Source organism: Pantherophis guttatus, chromosome 2 (assembly GCF_059756535.1).
Source record: "Pantherophis guttatus breed Tessera chromosome 2, ASM5975653v1, whole genome shotgun sequence".
Classification (NCBI taxonomy): Eukaryota; Metazoa; Chordata; class Lepidosauria; order Squamata; family Colubridae; genus Pantherophis; species Pantherophis guttatus.
Window position 1 is genome coordinate 140,089,018 of NC_142064.1, and position 22,175 is coordinate 140,111,192.

General features: G+C 43.1%; 1 protein-coding gene across 1 annotated transcript in view; it reads right to left on the reverse strand.

Annotated features, from left to right (window-relative positions):
- Positions 1-19,517, reverse strand: part of LOC117663101 (uncharacterized) — a 34,931-nt gene extending 15,414 nt beyond the window's left edge. The window contains exons 1-4 of the mRNA XM_087885149.1: positions 17,959-19,517; positions 16,640-16,871; positions 13,876-14,052; positions 5,995-13,219 (exon numbers count right to left, since the gene is read on the reverse strand). Of these exons, the coding sequence (XP_087741275.1) occupies positions 5,995-13,219; positions 13,876-14,052; positions 16,640-16,871; positions 17,959-18,189 (7,865 nt within the window). The 5' untranslated portion in view covers positions 18,190-19,517. The remainder of the gene's footprint in view (positions 1-5,994; positions 13,220-13,875; positions 14,053-16,639; positions 16,872-17,958) is intronic.
- Positions 19,518-22,175: the final 2,658 nt, after the last annotated feature.

Sequence of the window (22,175 nt, forward strand, 5' to 3'; positions counted from 1 at the left end):
AGCAAAGTCTCAAAACTCAGATTAGCAATACTTATTTTAGTAGCTAAGAAGATTAAAGGTGCAATACCAGCAAGTACTCTACTTTCAAATCAGAAATCTATAAACAGGCAATTTAAGGTGGCAAGATTCTGGTTCCTTTTCTTATGCTTTTTCAATATAAAGAGCAGGAAACTTGTTGCTTTTGTGAAGACAAAGCAAAAATACTTGATGATTGCTTTTGAAAAGGTCTAAGAGTTGGTCTTACACTGATAAAGGTTCAAATGACTAAGCACCTAGTTGTAGACTTCTCTAAAACTGTAAGACTTCACCCTAATCTACCCTGAGATAGATTGGTTCTAAATTGAGAGTTTCTTTACTAGCTGGAATTCTTATACCCCCATCCCACTCTTCTCAATAAACTCTGCTAAAGTGAACTCTATGGAAATCATGCTTAAAAAGAATAATTTTGGTTCAGATAGTACCAAAGGATCTCCTAGAATTATTATCAACGTGACAAGCGAATGTCACACTATTCATTTGTACAATAGTAGGATTCAAACTTTTTTACTACTGGTTCTGTGGGCGTGGCTTGGTGGGCATGGCTTGGTGGGCTTGGCAGGGGAAGGATACTGTAAAATCTCCATTCCCACCCCACTCCAGGGGAAGCTTACTGCAAAATCCCCATTTTCTCCCAATCAGCTGGGACTTGGGAGGCAGAGAATAGATGGGGGCAGGGCGAGGCAGAGCTGGTATTTACCGGTTTCTGAACTACTCAAAATTTCCGCTACCGGTTCTCCAGAACTGGTCAGAATCTGCGGAATATCACCTCTGCACTTGTACCTTCCTGGTATTTGGAACTCTTCCTAAAGTATCTTAGTTAGCTTCTGAATTATTGATAGATCTTTCTTCTATTTCATTCCTTGTCTGTTCTGTTTTTGTTTTTCTCTGCAGTAAAGTCACTTGTCTAGCTCAGTTGCTTCTCTGAGTTTACTGTAATTCTGTTTTTATCAATCAAGGGTTATCAAGGTATGAAAAATAAATAAAAAGAATTACATCTTTGACTGGTATTCTTTGAAAAACTGAGTTCCAGTCAAGATCCTAGAAACTAACCAAGTAATATTGTAGTGTGAAATTATAACATGTGCCCAGCAATATGGCTTCTATAAATCCGCGGTTGATATAGCTACACTTTTTAGTTCTTGTAAACATTTATTTAAGCCATTTGTTATTTCACTGACTAACACTATAATAATTGTAGGGATGATTTTGTGAGATCTTTTCCATCAGCTACTCATTTCAATTTTTACATCCCTATATTTTGTATTTTTTTCTATTTTTTTCCTTAGTTCCTTGGGTATTGATACATATACAAAAAATATTCTTTTCATTGTTATTTTAACTGTTGCATTTATGTTCCAGATATTCCAGAGCCATGGCGATGCAGTGGTTAGAGTGCAGTACTGCAGGCTATTTCTGCTGCTTGCCGGCTGCCTACAATTTGGCAGTTCGAATCTTACCAGGCTCAAAGTTGACTCAGCCTTCCATCCCTCCGAAGTGGGTAAAATAAGGTCCCAGATTGTTGGGGGCAATATGCTGACTCTGTAAACCGCTTAGAGAGGGCTGTAAAAGCACTGTAAAATGGTATATAAGTCTAAGTGCTATTGTTATTGCTATTATTATCTGTATGTGAAAAATCTTTACATTAAAATTTTAACATAATTTTCAATGATTGTTTTCAAATTTGTTATACCCACATCTAGGAAACCCATAATTTTTGCAACAGATGTCAATTGATATTTTGTTGTGATGTTGTCTATATATGAAAACTGAGCAATTTTTTTGTACCTACTAAATATGTGATCCAATGTTCTACCTTTTTCTTTACAAAGTCTGCATTTGCTTGATTTCATAACATTTGTAATGTTTGTTCTTTAATGATAAAATTAATCCTTCTGATGATGTCAGCTTTTAACTATTGCCAATTTTTTGTCTTGTCCACTTTATTTGAAATTTTTAATGTATTGGTAATGATTTATTTCCCCAATGTTTTAAATGATTTATTGAACAATTCATGTTTATAGTCCTTTTTGCTTCTGCTACATTCTGGATGTTTTCTTTGCAAACTACAACAATAATTTTCTCTTTGCTTGCCTTAATATAATTGTGTGATCCTGGTTATCTTTGTTTTTCCACTCTTATACCAGCAGTAAAGCACAACCTCTGATTTTTAATGCTAATGTACTCAATCAACATCGATTTGTGGATTTAGTGCATTAAGCATTGTCATCAGCTTTCAGGTTTTCTGATCTAAATTGTCCAGTTCAATCTGTGTCCAGTTTACCGTATTAACCATGCATTTGTGGCTTTGATTGTATTTCCACAATTTAACTTTAAATTTAGATACCGTATTTTCCGGCGTATAAGACAACTGGGCGTATAAGACGACCCTCGAATTTTCCTGTTAAAATATAGGGTTTGGGCTATACTCGCCGTATAAGGCTACCCCTCTTCCAACGCGCACCAAATAAAAATTAAAAAACATCAACTGGCTCACCCACAATGTAAAAGCAGCTGTGCTAGACCCAAAATGGCCCCTGAAACAAGCAGGAACCTCACACAGCCACAAAAAGCCCAAAAAAACAACTTTCATACTTTACACACACACAACACAACACAACACAACTGGCTCACCCACAATGTAAAAGCAGCTGTGCTAGACCCAAAATGGCCCCTGCAACAAGCAGGAACCTCACACAGCCACAAAAAGCCCACAAACCCAACTTTCACACTTTACACACACAAAATTCCACATACAGCTTTGTGAGATTTTGTGTGTTGTGTAGTTAGAGTGAAACACTACAAAAACACACTAAATCTCAGAAAGCTGCACAAATATTATTTTATTTTATTTTTATATGAAAGCTAAATTTAAAACTTCCTAAACTTTAAATGGCTAGGTCTAAAAAAGAACAACTAAAAAAAAACCCAATTAACTATTTTTTTAAAGATCCCAAAGGGGAAAAAACTTACCCAATAGACCAGGGGTCTCCAACCTTGGCAACTTTAAGACTTGTAGACTTCAACTCCCAGAATTCCTCAGCCAGCTTTGTTTTGCTGGCTGGGGAATTCTGGGAGTTGAAGTCCAAAACTCCCTGCCTGCTTGATTGCAGGCAGGGAGTTGCTTGCTGATGGAATGGATTCAGGCAAGCGAAGCAAGGCAAAGTGAAGCAAGGCAAGCAGCTAAGGTAAGCAAGCTGGAGGGGGAAAACTTTTTTCCTTCTCCATGGCTCTGGCGATCCCAGCGGAGTTGCCTGATTAGCAGATCGTCAGAGCTTGGATCGCCAGAGCCATTTAAGGCTCGTCAGAGCCTTTCAGGCTGGTCTGCCTGGTTATAGGAGAACGACACCTGGCGTATAAGACGACCCCCGAATTTGAGAAGATTTTCATGTGTTAAAAAGTCGTCTTATACGCCAGAAAATACGGTATATTTTTTGCACTTCTTTCAAATATTTTAAACTGGATTTCTTTTTAACTTTATCATGCAAGCTGTTATTTGATCTAGGTTATCTGATCTAGATATTTGTAGTTTTCCTCCAATAGGCAAAGATAAGATTCACATTTTAATAGTATATCGTCATTTTGATCAGTTCTTCCTTTTTTTATACTGAGCATTGTACACATGTCAATTCCAAATTTCATTTTGTTATCATCATTATATATACTTACAATACTAAGGATTCAATTTCAGATTTGTTTTTTCTCCCAAGTAGTTTTAAATCATCCCTATATAACAGATGGAATATTTTCTACCCTTTTTTTAACAGTTCATATCCAAGTTTTGTTTTATTCAAAATATGTAAAGGGTGTCATTGAGATGGTAAAAAACAATGGAGCAACTGAATTCCCTTAAAAAAATCCTTTTCCTCTCCTTTAATTTCACAATTTACCATCAAAGTAGTAGTCTACTTTTTATTAACTTTATTTATTTTAATAAAAAAATGTTGTGTATCCAACTATGTGGAAGAAACTCAGATCCTTTATATATTCAAACCAAGCATTCTACTTTGATTTTTGTTTTTTTGTTTTTTTGCATCATTTTATCAAATACCAATTGATCTTTCGTTCCTTACACCTTTTGGCATTTACCTTTTTATTCAAGTAGAGACATGAGTGTTTGGATATGTAATTCAAAATCACGATTTTGTAAGTCCCATCATTCATTCATATCTCAATGAGATATCTAGCACCCTTGAAGAGGTAGTGCCAAAGGTGAAAGGCATTCTTGATAACTTAAAGCTATTTCTTAAACTTCTAAAAAATATCATTTTTGGGTGGCAGGAGTTATCAGCAGAGTGCACAGGGAGAAGACAGTTCATAAACTTGAGGCAACACTACTCCCAAAGTAAAATCAGAGGCAACAGCTTGAATGACTGGCAATGACAGATAGATCTGACTGATGGTTAAAAATGAACACCTGGTTCAAATTAACATATAAATTATGAGTTTATAGCAGTTCATTCCCAGCATTAAATGGGATGAGGAAATAAAGTTGCAAGAACAACTGATCTTTCCATTACGGTCAACCTACTATAGTCCCCATAGAAAGGGGCCTATCTATGGTAGTTGATTTTGTCCTACCTACCTGTGAAATTGTGAAATTGATTCACAATCTGGGATAACTGGTTTATTTGACTTAGTTCTGATACTAGAGTCAGACACTAATAACTAGCCTGATGGTCGGTGAGGTTTTTAGAGGCTCAGTATTCAACAATCATGATTTTCTGACAGTTCACACATTAGCTTGGTTCTTTGGTTTGACTTTGCAGAAGTTACTTGACTAGATAAGAATCTTTATGGTAGATTAGATTGCTCATTACCAGTGAGTTATTTGCATGAACTAATTTGGAGTATTACACTTCTGATCAGTGGTGGGATTCAAAAAGTTTTACTACTGGTTCTGTGGGTGTGGCTTGGTAGGCATGGCATTGCTTGGTGGGCATGGCTTGGTGGGCGTGGCAGGGGAAGAATACTGTAAAATCTCCATTCCCTCCCCACTCCAGGGGAAAGTTACTGCAAAATCCCCATTTCCTCCCAATCAGCTGGGACTCGGGAGACAGAGAATAGATGGGGGTGGGACCAGTCAGAGATGGTATTTACCGGTTCTCCGAACTACTCAAAATTTCCGCTACCGGTTCTCCACAACTGGTCAGAACCTGCTGAATACCACCTCTGCTTCTGATGCTGTGATGTTTCTTCTTATATTCCAGAAATCAATTAGGCAATGCTTGGTGATCTTTAAGCCGAGCAGTACTATATGTTGCATATGTGCCATCTCTGGCCATAGATTACAGGAGAGCTGCTAGAACCTGCCTCAGTCTTCTCAAACCCAATTGCAAAGGATAGTCCATACAATTCTATATAGAATGTTTGCCATATTTCTAAGATGAAGCAACAGGATGCAGCTTGATGGTACAGCCTCTATCCTACATCCAGAAGGTCATACTGTAGTTTTAATCCATGGTCTTTACAGTAAAACCAGGAAAAATTCCAGCTTGAAATTTTGGAAAACAGTGCAGATCATATTAAACTAGGTAGATTAATAAAATGATTTGATATAAGGGACCTTCTCTTGCCAATATTCTAAAGCATGGATCCTTCTTTTGACAAGTCAAGTTGCCAAATTTATGAATATGGATCGATTATTTCTTAAGACTGCTGTACTGTGTTTTACCATGGAATATTACAACACAATTATAATACAAAATTGACAAATACGTTGCAGCAGTGCATGTTATGCATAGAGTAATAATCATTCCTACACTGCAACTTTGCTTCTCTTGGAAAATACTTTATCGGTCTTTTATACCTACGGTGATTAAAAATATAGGTTTGCTTTTAACTCTTCATTTATAAATTAGTGGGTTTAAAAACTATCTATCATGCTTTAATCTAATAAAATGTGTCTCTTAGTTGCAAATACCAGTATTTAGCTTCATATTTGATGTTTGATCTTACCTGACTTCGTGGAGATTGTAGAAAGACTTGTATTTGCGAAAGAGCAAAGCTAGCCTCTCCACGTTGCTGTGTAATGCTTGCTTGATAGTTTCTTTAGTATCATTGTATAGATCTGGTGAAATACCAGCCCTCTGAAAAGCTTCCCGCAACAGCTTCAGGTTTTTCCTCTGTGCTTCCACATTTATCCAGTAGCGCTTCTCTGGGATGCCGTATGTAGGAAGCTCTTCTATTTTGGTGAACATTTTAGGGAACCATGTAGTTTCTAATTCAGAGTAATCTTCCTTTAATGCAATACTAGAAGAGGGAGTGGTCTGAGGAGTGGTAGAAATTATTTTCTCCTTAGTAACGGGTGGCATTTTACATGGCTTAACAAATATATCCAAAACAGAGCTTTCCACTACTTTCAATTTGGGACTCAAGGGCTTATGTTCCTTCGGTATCAGTCTCTGCTTCTCCGGCACCTTGCTCTTCTGCTCCTGATCTCTGCTCTCTTGATCTGGTTGTTTTTGCATCTCCTGCTGCCAGCTTTGCAGTTGCTGCTGCCAGCGCTTCTCCCAAGTGTGTTCGAGCTCTTGTTGCTTCTTCTGCTGCTCTTTTTGCCACTGTTTATACTGTTCTTCTTGCTGCAGATGGGCTTGCCTCAGGGTTTCCATCTGTCCCTCGTGCTTTGCCTGTTGTTGCTGCCACTGCCTTCTCTTAATCTCATACTCCTTATCCTCCTCTTTCCAGATCTCCTGCTGCTTTCTGTGCTCTTCCTTCAACTGGTTCCAGAACCACTGTTCTTTGGCCTGCTCCCCTTGGAGTATCACATGCTGCTTGTACTGTTGTTGCAGCTGTCTGACCTCCTCCTGCAACCTGCACTGCTGCTCCTTCTGCTTCTCTCGTTGCTCAGCCCAGTACTGCTGATAATGATCGTTTTGCTGCTGCAGGCGCCGCCAGTGCTCAAGCTGCATCTGCCAGAGATGCTCCTGCTCCTTGTGTTGCTCCTGCTTCTGCTTCCACTCCTCCTGCTGTTTCTGAAACAACCCCTGCCATTGTACCAGATTCTCTTTGGCCTTTTCTATTTTCTGACATTCCCCCTGTATCCGTAACTGCTCTTCTTGCATTCGTTCCTTCTCTGTCAGTAGCTCCTTTTGAAGTTGCTGGTACCAAAGCTCCCTCTTAATATTTAACTCCTGCAAGCTCTTCTGTTCCAAATGGCTCACTTTTGGGGATAGCTCTTTTCCTTTGTCGACAGTCTTTGGTCGCTCCTCAGAAATTGGTATAATTATTTTCTTCTTGTCTTGTTCTTCAGCTTCCTGCTTCAGTTCCTTGACCTGCTCATCACCTTCATCAGGCACACGTTCCAGAGATTGCTCCTCTTTTGTGAGAGGTAAAGCCTTGGCCAGGTCTTCTTTCTTCTCTTGCCATTTAGGTAGGCGGACATCCGGTGGAAAGAACAATTCTTTGTCCTGGGGAAGTGGGACCAGAATGGGTACCTTCTGGGGAGGCAGGACCAAGATAGGCATGTCCTCAGGAGGGGTGACCAGGATGGGTATGCCTGGGGGAGGTGGGACTAGGGTGGGTATGACCTGGGGAGACGGGATCAGGGTGGGTATCTCCTGCAGAGGTGGAGGCTGGGCAAGGGTAGATCTCTCCAGAGGAGGTGGGACCAAGCTGGGTATCTCCTGAGGAGGTAGGACTAGGGTGGGTATGACCTGGGGAGACGGGATCAGGGGGGGTATCTCCTGCAGAGGTGGAGGCTGGGCAAGGGTAGATCTCTCCAGGGGAGGCGGGACCAAGCTGGGTATCTCCTGAGGAGGTAGGACTAGGGTGGGTATGACCTGGGGAGACGGGATCAGGGGGGGTATCTCCTGCAGAGGTAGAGGCTGGGCAAGGGTAGATCTCTCCAGGGGAGGCGGGACCAAGCTGGGTATCTCCTGAGGAGGTGGGACTAGGGTGGGTATGACCTGGGGAGACGGGATCAGGGTGGGTATCTCCTGCGGAGGTGGAGGCTGGGCCAGGGTAGATCTCTCCAGAGGAGGTGGGACCAAGCTGGGTATCTTCTGGGGAGGTGGGACCAGGGTGGGTATGACCTGGGGAGACGGGATCAGGGTGGGTATCTCCTGCGGAGGTGGAGGCTGGGCCAGGGTAGATCTCTCCAGAGGAGGTGGGACCAAGCTGGGTATCTCCTGAGGAGGTGGGACCAGGGTGGGTATGACCTGGGGAGACGGGATCAGGGTGGGTATCTCCTGCGGAGGTGGAGGCTGGGCCAGGGTAGATCTCTCCAGAGGAGGTGGGACCAAGCTGGGTATCTTCTGGGGAGGTGGGACCAGGGTGGGTATCTCCTGCGGAGGTGGAGGCAAAACCATGGGGGGTATGATCTGGGGAGGTGGGACCAGGCTGGGTATCTCCTGCGGAGGTGGAGGTGGGACCAGGGGGGATATCTCCTGTGGAGGTGGAGGTAGGACCAGGGAGGATATGTCCTGGGGAAGTGAGACCAGGGTGGGTATCTCCTGGGGAGGTGGGACCAGAGGACGTATGTCCTGAGGAGGTGGAGGTGGGACCAGGGTGGGTATGATCTGGGGGGGTATCTCCAAGGGACGTGGGACCAGGGGTGGTATATCCTGGGGAGGGAGGGCCAGGATTGATCTCTCCAGGGGAGGCGGGACCAGGCTGGGTATCTCCAGGGGAGGCGGGACCATGGTGGGTATCACCAGGGGAGATGGGACCATGGTGGGTATCTCCAGGGGAGGCAGGACCAGGGGGGGTAACCCCAGGGGAGGCAGGATCTGGGGAGGTATCTCCAGGGGAGGCAGGACCAGGGGGGGTATCTCCAGGGGAGGCAGGATCAGGGAGGGTTTCTCCAGGGGAGGCAGGACCAGGGGGGGTATCTCCAGAGGAGGTGGAAACAGGGGGGGTATCTCCTGAGGTGGTGGGAATAGGGTGGGAGGTGGGACCAGGAGAGGTATGTCCTGTGGAGGTGGAGGTGGAACCAGAGTGGGTATATCCTGGAGAGGTGAGGACAGGATGAGGGTGGGTATATCCTGGGGAGGTGGGAACAAAGTGGGCATCTCCTGGGGAGGTGGGACCAGGGGGGGTATGTCCTGGGGAAATGGGGATGGAACCAGGGGAGGTATGTCCTGAAGAGGTATAACCAGGGGGGGTATATCCTGGGGAGATGGTGATGGGATCAGAGTGGATATATCCTTGGGAGGTGTGGCCAGGGTGGGTATTTCCTGGGGAAGTGGGGCCAAGGGAGGTTTGTCCTGTGGAGGTGGAGGCAGGACCTGAGTGGGTATGTCCTGTGGAGGTGGAGGCAGGACCTGAGCGGGTTTGTCCTGTGGAGGTGGAGGCAGGACCTGAGCGGGTTTGTCCTGTTGAGGTGGAGGCAGGACCTGAGCGGGTTTGTCCTGTTGAGGTGGAGGCAGGACCTGAGCGGGTTTGTCCTGTTGAGGTGGAGGCAGGACCTGAGCGGGTTTGTCCTGTTGAGGTGGAGGCAGGACCTGAGCGGGTTTGTCCTGTTGAGGTGGAGGCAGGACCTGAGCGGGTTTGCCCTGTTGAGGTGGAGGCAGGACCTGAGCGGGTTTGTCCTGTTGAGGTGGAGGCAGGACCTGAGTGGGTTTGTCCTGTTGAGGTGGAGGCAGGACCTGAGTGGGTTTGTCCTGTTGAGGTGGAGGCAGGACCTGAGTGGGTTTGTCCTGTTGAGGTGGAGGCAGGACCTGAGTGGGTATGTCCTGAGGAGGTGGAAGCAGGACCTGAGTGGGTATGTCCTGTGGAGGTGGAGGCAGGATCTGAGTGGGTATGTCCTGTGGAGATGTGTCTTGGGTAGATATGTCCTGAGTAGGGGTGACATGAGTAGATGAAGGAATTTTGGTTATTTCTTCTCCACTTTTATCTTCCAACTTTTCCATGCTTTGCGAAAACTGTTTATCTTCCTCCAGATGAGTAAGGGACTTCTGCTTTATCAAGAAGCATTCTTCCACTTTGTCCTGTATTGCCTTAAATAATTGTTGAGCTTGTTGATCTGTGGGTTGAAATTGAACTGATACTTTTCCACTGCCTGGAGGACCTTTCTTTAACTTTTCTAGCTTGTCCTCTAAACAAGCAAGAGTGGCTTCTTGAAATTCACGGAGAGCAGTTTCTTCAACTCTTGAGACTCTCCTTTTTTCTTTTGTAGTATATGCTTGTTCAGCTGTATCAGGAGGCAATGTGGACTTTTTTATTTTGGCAGGCTTGTCTGCATGGCGGCCTCCAGTCACTGGTGCTGCTGCAGTGTCTTTATATGATGGCTCTAATTCTTCAAAAATATGTTTGATAGTCTCTATATCTATCATACCATCCTTCTCCCTGGCAATCTCTTGCAACTTCATATTTAAACCATGAATCACTCCTTCAGTTTTCTCTGCCTGCTTTGGGAGTTGTAATGCTTTAGTCCATCGTTTCGTTTCTTTCTTTTCTCGGATATCTTTTGATTTCTCTGCTAATTGTTTCGGGGCTTCCTCAATTTGTTCTGCTATAGCTGTTTGTATCAAGTCTTTATCTTGGGATTCTGGCTCCTCCTTGGTTTCTGAAGTTGTTGTTGGCTTTTGAGTCAGTTCACCTCCAGGAATGTCCTGGGTAGGGGTGTCTGGGGTAGGAATACTTGGGGTAGGAATGCTTGGGGTAGGTATGTCCCTGGCTGTCTCTTGCAACTTTGCATCTACACCATGTCTTACTCCTTCAGTTTTCTCTGCCTTTTTTGGGAGTTGTAATGCTTTACCCCATCGCTTTGTTTCTTTCTTTTCTCGGATATCTTTTGATTTCTCTGCTAATTGTTTCGGGGGTTCCTCAATTTGTTCTGCTATAGCTGTTTGTATCAGGTCTTTATTTTGGGATTCTGGCTCCTCCTTGGTTTCTGAAGTTGTTGTTGGCTTTTGAGTCAGTTCACCTCCAGGAATGTCCTGGGTAGGGGTGTCTGGGGTAGGGGTGTCTGGGGTAGGGGTGTCTGGGGTAGGGGTGTCTGGGGTAGGAATGCTTGGGGTAGGAATGTCCCTGGCAGTCTCTTGCAACTTCATATCTACACTATGTCTTACTCCTTCCAACTTCTCTGCCTGCTTTGGGACGTGTAATGCTTTGCCCCATCGCTTTGTTTCTTTCTTTTCTCGAATATCTTTTGATTTCTCTGCTAATTGTTTCGGGGCTTCCTCAGCTTGTTCTATTATAGCTGTTTGTGTCAGGTTTTTGCCTTGGGACTCTGATACCTCCTTGGTTTCTGAAGATGTTGTTGGCTTTTGAGTCAGTTCACCTCCAGGAATGTCCTGCGTAGGAGTGCTTGGGGTAGGTATGTCCCTGGCTGTCTCTTGCAACTTCGCATCTAAACTATGTCTCACTCCTTCCGACTTCTCTGCCTGCTTTGGGAGTTGTAATAATTTACTCCACCGCTTTGTTTCTTTCTTTTCTCGGATATCTTTTGATTTCTCTGCTAATTGTTTCGGGGCTTCCTCAGTTTGTTTTGCTGCAGCTGTTTGTGTCAGATCTTTATCTTGAGACGCTGGCTCCTCCTTAGTTTCTGAAGTCGTTGCTGGCCTTTGAGTCAATTCACCTCTAGTTATCTCCTGTGTAGGGGTGTCCTGTGTAGGGGTGTCCTGTGTAGGGGTGTCCTGTGTAGGGGTGTCCAGGGTTAGTATAACCTGGGTAGGAGTGTCCTGGATAGGGGTGTCCTGGGTAGGGGTGACCAGTGTAGGTATATCCTGGATACGGGTGTCCTGGATAGAGGTGTCTAGGGTAGGTATTTCCTGGGTAGGGCTGGCTGAGGTAGGTATGTCCCTGGCAATCTCTTGCAACTTTACAGCTACACCAGGTCTCACTCCTTCCGACTTCTCTGCCTGCTTTGGGAGTTGTAATAATTTACTCCATCGCTTTGTTTCTTTCTTTTCTCGGATATCTTTTGATTTGTCTGCTAGCTGTTTCACGGCTTCCTCAGTTTGCTCTGCTGCAGCTGTTTGTGTCAGGGTTTTATCTAGGGTCTCTGGTTCCTTCTTGGTTTCTGAAGTCATTATTGGCCTTTGAGTTAATTCACCTTCAGGTATTTCCTGGACAGTTGTGTATAAGGGAGCTGTGTCTTGGCTAGGCATGTCCTGGGTAGGTGTATCCTTGGTAACTGGGAATTTGACCATCTTTTTTGTTTTCATGGTCACTACAACTTTATCTGCAGTACCTTTCATTGATAACTTGCGCCTAGCTCCTTTTTTATCTTTTTGGAGGCTTTGACCTGAAATGTCTTCTGCAGTCGGTTCAGTTAATGATGAAGGTTCCATTGTAGATGGAGTTCTCTCCATAGGCTTTTCATAACTGGATTTAGGAACCACTCTATCAGATTCTGTGTCCAATGTTTTGTGACTAGTGAGCATTTCGCCTAGTACCTCTGGTGATCTTTCAATGACTGTTCCATCCATTGGTGGACGTTTTTCATCTGTAGTCTTTGGTGGTTGCTTTGTTTTCCCCTTGTCAGAAACTGCTTTCTTCTGTTTAATTTTTATATCCTGGATGCTTCCAGTTGGAGTTGGTTCTCTCCCATAAATAGTTAGTAGAGATGCTTCTGAACTCTCTCCTTGAGATTCCCATTTTTCATCCAAGATTTCTCCTTCACCTTTTCTAGTTAGCTTCTTTTTAGGTTCTGTTGGGAGTTTTGGTTTCTCAGCTTGTTTGCTCTTTACATCTTTTTCAACAACAGGTGTTTTAGTCTGAGATTTACCTGGAGTAACCTTGGAAAGGGTGATGTTATCTGCTAATGATGCTTTCTCATTTGCATCCTGCAATTCTTTTTGAATCATTTCATTTGTGACCAGGAGTGCCATGCACCTTTCTTCAGCACTTTGGACTTGCTTCTCCAATGCCGTCTTTCTCTCCAGGGCCATTCTCAGTTCTCTTTGTAGGACTAGAACCTGAGGATCTTGCTTCCTGCCTTCCACAATAGTTAGACTGTCACACTTGAGTTTTAGGTTGCGGCATTGTTTAACTAGAAGGCTGAAAGCCTTTATAAGGTTTCCTACCATGGTTGCAGTATACTTGAGGGCAACTATTTCTGCTTTGTTGAAAAATGAAGATTCCCCTAGTTCGTGTATCATGTTGTTAACATCATGACAACGAGTAAAAGCAAGAGATTCATCATCCAACATCTGTTCGGGTGTCAAAGGCTCACCTTCCTGAGGTGTATCTGCTACTTTATCTCGCCATGCTTTAAACAGAAGGGTATATTTTTGACCTGAGGTAGAAAGGTAATAATAAGAGTAATAACAATAGCAATAAAAGGAATAGTAGTAGCGTCGGTAATAATGTAAAATTGAATTGAGAGATAAAAGATCATTGGACCAGAAATTTTTAAATGTTATTACTATAAGAGTATATTAATAAATCATCTCATATGTCAAGAAGAATATTACAACTAATTGTACTTATGTCTGTAACATAAATTGTACAAGAACATGGTCAGGGAATCCCTATTAGATATATTTAGAAAACAAAAGCAGCTCAGAGTCGCCTCAAACTGTGAAATGGGTGGCAAAGAAATTTGATAATATTAATAATAATAATGGGGGAAAAAGCTCTCCAGAATCAGCTTACAAACACTGCTAAACAATAGACTTGGGACACAGCTGGTAAAACTGCACAAACGATAAAAACTGGAACCAGGTGACTGGGATTTGTATAGTGATTAAAAAGACATCAGTCACACAAAAGTGAATGAAATGTACATCTTCCCTAGCAATATGCAAATGCTGACAGTGGCTTAGAGATAGATTCTGCTTCTGACATTGGGTCTTTTGTGGCTGATCTTTGCCAGGTGATGGTTCTCAGATACATTTTGTAATTAAGCCAAAAGTATGGCTTCTAGTGAATCCACTACTTTTTTTTAGGTACCTGATTTCCGCCGTGCCCTCATTTTCTCTGCAAAGAGTGGCTGGAATAGCTTGATCAAACGTTGAACGTTTCCTTCAATTTTTTCAATAAATTTCAAGAGATCCCTCTCCATTTTTTCAACTATTTCTTCACTGGGAATTAGTTTTTCTTGTAATTCAACTTTTTTCAGGATTCCATCTAGAGAGAAATTTTAAACTCAAATGGGATGGAAGAAAGATCCTTCTTAAATAACATTTTTTTTTTAAATTTGATTTATATGCCGCCCTTCTCCGGAGACTCAGGGCGGCTTACAGAGCGTTAAGCAATAGCCTTCATACTTTTGTATATTTATACAAAGTCAGCTTATTGCCCCCACAAACTGGGTCCTCAATTTACCTACCTTAGAAAGGATGGAAGGCTGAGTCGACCTTGAGCCTGGCGAGATTCGATCTTACTTTAATTGCAGACAGCTGGTGTTAAATTACAGTGCTTCTGTCTGTTGAGCTAAACCAGGCTCAACATTGAAATTCTTCCTTTGGAAAATATTCTATAGAGCCATGATGGTGAACCTATGGCACACGTGCCACAGGTGGCATGCATAGCCATATCAATGGGCACGCAAGCTCAGCTCCGGCACGCATGCGCGCGCCAGCCAACTGATTTTTGGGCCTTCTGGGCCCATTGGAAGTAGGGAAACAGGCTGTTTCCTGCCTCCAGAGGGCCTCCGGGGTTGGGGGGTGGGGAAGGCCCATTTTTTTATCTCCCCAGGCTCCAGAGCCTTTCTAGGAGGAAGGGGAAGAAGCCTGGGCTAAGAGACAGTTACTGATTCAGAATCTCCCAGAAAGTTTCCATAAGTGAGGATACCAAATCTGAATACTAGTCCACTATCTTTAACTTCTCTACTACATTAGTTCTCACCCGCGGGAGTGGGGGGAGGATGAAAAATTATCCTGAAGTTTAAGTCAATAAACTTGCAGTTACTTGATAGCAGGCATTCCCACTGATAAGAGCCTATATTCTGGAATACTTTCCCTGGGAAATTTAACACATCAATTATATCCGATTGAAACCATCTCTCTAAAATCAAGCCTCTCCTGTACGAAAGTTAGATTAATTTTTCAATTACATGTTTGTTTTTCACTATCTTTTTACATTAAAAAAAATTAATTATTTTTCACATTTCTGTACCACCATCACCCTCAAAGAGGGGCTCTTAATGTATTATTTTATTATTATATTTTAATTGTTCTATTTTGCGGTGCAAATGTATGGCTAGTGGTATATAAACTAAAATGAACAAATGGACATTAAGTGAGGACTACTTATACAACGATGGGTTTAGATTAGACATTATCTCATGGAAGAAGCATCACATGGTAGGTAGGGAAATAGTTAACTTATGAATGTTAAATTAAGCAATACAGCAGTTTACTGTTTTTAAGGCATATCAGATTATTTTATATGAAACCAAGACTTTTTTTTACCTGTTACAAATAAAGCCGAAATATGGTTCACAAGATAGTTTTGCATGCTAGAATATTGGTTGGATGTCCCAAGTCTTCTTATAATTGACCTTGTTCTATTTGGGGGTTAGGGTTAGTGTTGTGACTGTGACACAAAATAATTGCTGAAGGCTATGCACTGCCCACCCCTATCCCTTCCTTTGTCAAGGAAAGACCAACAGGAAAATGTCCTTGATTTAAAACTTAAGCAGACCCCAGAATCTTGCCAAATAATAAGTAGCTATAGCGTTCCAAGTCCAAGAGATAGCAATCGAAAATTTATTGCACTGAGCTTATTATAAGAAAGTAGATCATTTTTTAAAAATCAGTTTATCCTAATTATAGGCACTTCTTGGGTTACAATATTCATTCAGCAACTGTTTAAAGTTCCAACAGTGCTGAACAAGGAGACTTAGGACCAGTCCTTCAAGTTGCAGCCACTGCAGCATCCCTGTGGCCATAGGACTGCAATTTGGGCACTTGGTAACCAACTCACATGGTGTTCTGGAGTCGTGTGATCACCATTTATCACCTTCCCTGCTGGCTTCCCACAAATGGGGAAGCTGGCAGGAGGTCACAAGTCTTTTTCACAGAATGAGGATACAGAGGTAAATAGATGCAATGAGCCTAGCTGATAAACTAAAAATAAACCAATGAAAGTTTAATTAAATAACTAAAACATGGTATAACTGATAAATTAATAGTAGAATGTGTGTAAATGCATGCATATCCTTCCAAGGAAAAAAAATGACTTTTTCTTTCAATTGCTGGAAGATCCAATTACTTTGATAGGGCAATTGGTGGGATGTAAGGTATATAAGATTAAGACCATTGTGTTAGAATTTAGATTCCTATTAAATGTTAGCTAAACGTAGACTTCACATCAGTGGTGGGTTGCCCGCGGTTCGGACCAGTTCGCAAGTTTCTTTAACAAGTATAACCAGTGGGAAGCCCCGCCCACTGCCCCAGATGTCATCATTGGCGATCTGAGCATGTGCAGAAGCTTCTGCGCATGCGCAGAAGCAAGGCGTGCACGCAGAGGCAAGGCGCACACGCGAACGAAGCGAACTGGTAGTAAAGGTAAGTAGAACCCACCCCTGCTTCACATGCATTATATAAGTATACCTAATTAAACAGTGGTAGATTCTCATTTCTACAGTATCAGATCCAGCATCTATTGGATCAGATTGTCAAAACTCTTTTTCTTTTGAAAAAAACAACTTTTCTATGAGATAGAATTTTGCCAGATTATCCCTTCCCACTGTTGGTGTTACAGAACTTACTGCATTCTTTTAATGAGTCCAGTACTAGGCGCAATTCCAGTAATTTATCCATGTTTACATTTAGCACATCATCAATGTCATCTAGGAAGTGAGATCGACGGCTTTTCTCCTCCCATGTTAATATGGTGTTATATTCCTTTTCTAATTTTGGATCGATGCCATCATCTTTTTTATAGCGCTCATAAGCTCGATTCACGTTCTCCAGAATGCGAAAGAGTTTTTTAGAAATCTCCTGTAAGAGCAGAACATATTTGCAGAGAAAAGTACTGTATTGAATTGTTACAGGAATTCCCAACTCAGCTGTCTAAACCACTTCTTAGTTTTGGAGCTCTTTCAGTCTCCTCTTAAAATTCTGGGAAATTTCTAGATGTGTGAATGTGATCTTACTGTAATACTTTAGTTGGTATGCTACCTGCTTTGTGTCCTATGAAGAATGGGGATAGAAATGTATTTTTAAAGAAATGTTAAATAATAGTGAAAATCTCTTAGATTTTAAAATGAGCAAATTCATAAAAGATATGCCTATCCATTTCTGCAGGTATTAATCAAACAATGTAAAACCTCCAGATTCAGAAATGATTACCTTGGAAAAAAGAACATAACTAGAAACTAGAAACTCTGCTTCTAGATTTCCTTGAAGCATCTCTCCTCTCCCCTCCTCGCATTGTAAAAAAAATACCCCAAAACAGGACGTAGACTCTGCTTACTAGCAGGAGGAAGGCATTGTGCTTTCTTTTTTCATTCAGGAAGGGATTCAATAATAAATAGTATTTTTCATGATGAAAGAGTGTAATGTGGGTGTTTTAGCATTTATTTGTGAAATAAATTAATATTTTCCTTTTTTCTACCTTTCAGAGGTGGTTGGAGATGCTCAACAAGGCAGAACCAAAACACTGGGATATTTGAGGGGGAACAACAAATGCTACTCTCTTCAAACTGCATTTCCTAGTATTCAAGACAAATCAGATGTTCCCCCGAGATAGTAAATCCTATAAGATGTTTTCTCTGTATCTGGGAGATGTAGATGTAGATACATTTGCGACTTCTCTTCCCAAAAGTATAAAGGTGATGATAGTGGTTTAAAAGCAGATTATAGTACTGTAACAATAAAGTTTTAAGAGTTTACCATTTCTTCCCCTTCATTAATGACCAGAATCAGATTGTATTTTGCCTAATGGTAAAACTCTTACTGATTTGTGGTCCGAGAATATGCAATTGATAGTCATGAATCTATGAGGCAAACCTAGATACTATTGTGAAGAGTTCTGCAAACTTTATTGTCCTTTTCCAGGGCAAGGTGCTACATTTTTGGTGCCTACCTTCTTGGCTCGTTCCAGTTGTTCCACGTCAATTTTATCCAAAACACGCCTTACAGGAATAGGAATTTCCACTGGCATGGTTTCTTTTTTGGTGGTTGTAATTTTGGGCATACCAAGACCTTCTGATGCAAATTCATTCACACTTCCTGATTTCGATGATGATGAAGAGCCATCAGATTTTGAAGTCAAGGATGGTAGATTTTCCCATGCAACAAATCTTTGGAAATGCATGATTACTGCACAGAATGAGCCAAATAAGCCTCCTGTACTCTTTATCACATAATTTGTGTTGGTAGGTGAGTGGATGGGTGAAAACAAAGAGATTTACATTTCAAAAAAAAAAATTTTTTTACAGTTAAATGGAAAATCACCCAGAGAGGAGAGGAGCAGATTCTGTTTATAGAATTGATTTCTCCGTTGCCATTCCATGGCTTCTAATCCATGATGTCACTAAGCAAGCAACAAACATTTGCATATAAAGAAGCTTCAGGGAAAAGAAATTCATAATTCTACATAAATAGGAAGTTTCATTGCCAACATGTCCCACCATATATCAGACCTTTGGAAGGAAAGCAGCATTGCAGTGCTTCATTAATATATACAGTAGTAGTTGAGCATTTTAAGTTTATCCTCAGTTTAGACAGACATTTTGAAAATATTGAATATACTAGCTGAATATCCATGCTCCGCTACGAAACTATGTGATCGGGCTTGATAAATCGACACTTAAGAGTTTGAAAATTAATGAGTAGTTACAATTGGCCTCTCCTCTCCCCTTCTCTCCCTCAGGCTAGCCCCACAGAAGCCTCTCCTCTCTATCCCCTTCTCTTCCTCAGGCTTGCCCCATAGATCCTCCCCTTCTCTCCCTCAGGCTTGGCCCACATAAACCTCTCCTATCCTATCCCCTTCTCTCCCTCAAGCTTTCTAGCCCCTTTTATCCATGAGTCTTGCTCCTCAGAAGCCTGTCCTATGCTATCCCATTCTCTCCAGTTATTTTCAAGTTGGGAGGGGGAGTAGAATGTCTAACTAATTAGCATCAGTGTGTGTTATAATATAGGAAATAATAATGCTCTGATGGTCATTTCAAAAAATCCTTTTAGTGAGCACCTAGAAGCCAAGAGGAACACACGTGGCAAATTTCAAGTTTGTAGGCTTTACGGTTCTGGAAATTTCATGATTAATGTGTGAGTGGTTTTCGCTTTTATATATATAGATTTGTATATTGGCACTGAACAGAATCCCTTTTCAATCCTGGCATTATTTCTCCAAACTTGAATTGACAGTGTAAGCCATTATCAAATGTTACAAAATATTTAATGTTATAACTTTTGCATAGCAGGCAGCTGATTTGAAGCATCTGTCATAGATAGAATGGTAATGTTGATAATTGATTATCAATTATAATGTTATTGCATGTTTACTGCGAGACAGAGAATCAAAGAATGACAACTACTTGGAGGATTTTTTTTTTACTCACAACTTGGACAATTTGGGATATTTTATTCCATGACTTGGAAAAATATAGTTTATATGTATGGGCGTAAGTATATATATTTATATATATATATATATATATATATATATATATATATATATATATATATATATATATATATATATATATACGCCCTACTCACACGGGGGGAAACACGCTGGACCTGGTTTTTGTCTCTGGTCAGTGGCTGAGTGGTCTCGAGATAGGGGATATAGCGATCGAGCCCTTGTCATGGTCAGATCACTCCCTCCTTCGCTTTGACCTTCGAACCGCCACACCCCGCCGCAGGGAGGCGGAACCGATGAGGTGGTTCCGCCCCAGGCGCCTGATGGACCCGGATAGGTTCCAGACGGAGCTTGGGCCATTTTCTGAGGCTCTGGCACACGCATCGACTGAAGACCTAGTGGCTGCCTGGGATAGGGCGGCCGCTGGGGCTTTGGACCGGGTCGTGCCTTTGCGGCCTCTGACCCGGCGTCGATCTCACTTGGCTCCCTGGTTCACCGAGGAGCTGAGGGAGATGAAACGCCGGAAAAGACGCCTGGAGAGCAGTTGGAGGGCCAGCCGTTCTGAATCTGACCGAACACTGGTAAGGTCTCATATTAAGACCTACCTGGTGGCAATAAAAGCGGCAAAGTGTAACTATTTTTCCGCTCTTATTGCGTCATCAGATAATCGCCCGGCCGCCCTGTTTAGGGTGACCCGCTCCCTGCTCCACCAGGAAGCGCGGGAGGATCCCTTGGAGGGTAGAGCCGAGGACTTTGTACAATATCTGTATGACAAAATCGCTCAGATTCGGGAAAATTTGGACTCTGACTGGGTAGATTCAGGAGGGAGGATGGAGGCAAGTCTTGAGAATATTACCTGGGAAGAGTTTGATTCTGTGACTCCGGAAAACGTGGACAAGATACTGGGCAGATTAAGCGCGGCCACATGTTTATTGGACCCGTGTCCCTCCTGGCTGGTGCTGGCCTCTCGGGAGGTTACACGAGGTTGGCTCCAGGGGATTATAAATGCTTCCTTGAGAGAGGGTGTCTTCCCTACCGCCTTGAAGGAGGCGGTGGTGAGGCCTCTCCTCAAGAAGCCTTCCCTGGACCCAGCAGTGTTGGCTAATTACCGTCCAGTCTCCAACCTTCGCTTTATTGTGAAGGTTGTTGAGAGTGTGGTAGCGCGACAGCTTCCTCAGTACTTGGATGAATCGGCTTATCTAGATCCGTTCCAGTCGGGCTTCAGGCCTGGATACAGCACGGAAACGGCATTGGTCGCATTGGTAGATGATCTCTGGAGGGCCCGGGACAGGGGTTGCTCCTCTGTCCTGGTCCTATTAGACCTCTCAGCAGCTTTTGATACCATCGACCATGGTATCATGCTGCACCGGTTGGAAGAGTTAGGGGTGGGGGGCACCGTGTTGCGGTGGTTCTCCTCCTTTCTCTCTGATCGGTCGCAGTCTGTGTTGACAGGGGGGCAGAGGTCGACCCCGAGGCCCCTTGTATGTGGGGTGCCACAGGGGTCGGTTCTCTCACCCCTTCTGTTCAACATTTATGTGAAGCCGCTGGGTGAGATCATCCGTGGTTTTGGGGTGAAGTATCATCAGTATGCTGATGATACTCAGCTATACATCTCCACCCCGGACCACCCCAATGATGCCCTTAAAGTGATGTCCCAGTGCCTGGAGGCTGTACGGATCTGGATGGGGAGGAACAGACTCAGGCTCAACCCATCCAAGACCGAGTGGCTGTGGTTTCCGACGTCCCGATATAGTCAATTGGTGCCATCACTGACTATTGGGGATGAGTCATTGCCCCCCACGGAGAGGGTTCGCAACTTAGGCGTCCTCTTGGACTCACGGCTGTCTTTAGAAGAACACTTGACGGCTGTGGCCGGGAGGTCTTTTTATCAGGTTCGCCTGATTCGCCAGTTCCGCCCCTTTCTGGATCGGGACTCGTTAAAAACGGTCACTCATGCCCTCGTCACTTCACGCCTGGACTACTGTAATGCTCTCTACATGGGGCTCCCCTTGAGGAGCACCCGGAGGCTCCAGCTGGTCCAGAATGCGGCCGCGCGGGTAGTTATGGGAGCAGCATGGCGCTCCCATGTGGCTCCCCTCCTGCGTGAGCTGCACTGGCTCCCTGTGGTCTTCCGGGTGCGCTTCAAGGTCTTAGTTACCACCTTTAGAGCGCTCCATGGCTTAGGACCGGGGTACTTACGAGACCGCCTTCTGCCACCAATAGCCTCTCACCGCCCAGTACGCTCCCATAGAGAGGGGCTTCTCAGGGTGCCGTCAGCCAAACAATGTCGACTGGCGGCCCCCAGGGGGAGAGCCTTTTCTGTGAGGGCACCCACCATCTGGAACGAGCTCCCCCCAGAGATACAGAAGATTCCGGATCTGCGCACTTTCCGCCGTGCCCTCAAAACATTCCTGTTTCAGCAGGCCGGCCTGGCCTAACTTTCCCTTTATATTGCTTTTTGATTTTATTTTAAACTGGGATGTCTTATATTATCTAGGACCAGAATGTTTAGTATATTTTAATTGGTTTTTATTAACGTTTGTATTACATGTATTTCTATCGTTCGCTGTTCACCGCCCTGAGTCCCTTAGGAATAGGGCGGTATATAAATTTAATAAATAAATAAATAAATAAATAAATATATGAATGTATATAGTATGTTTATATGTGTGTCTTTTGAAAGCAGGTAACAGAATTTCATTTTTAAGTGTATCAGT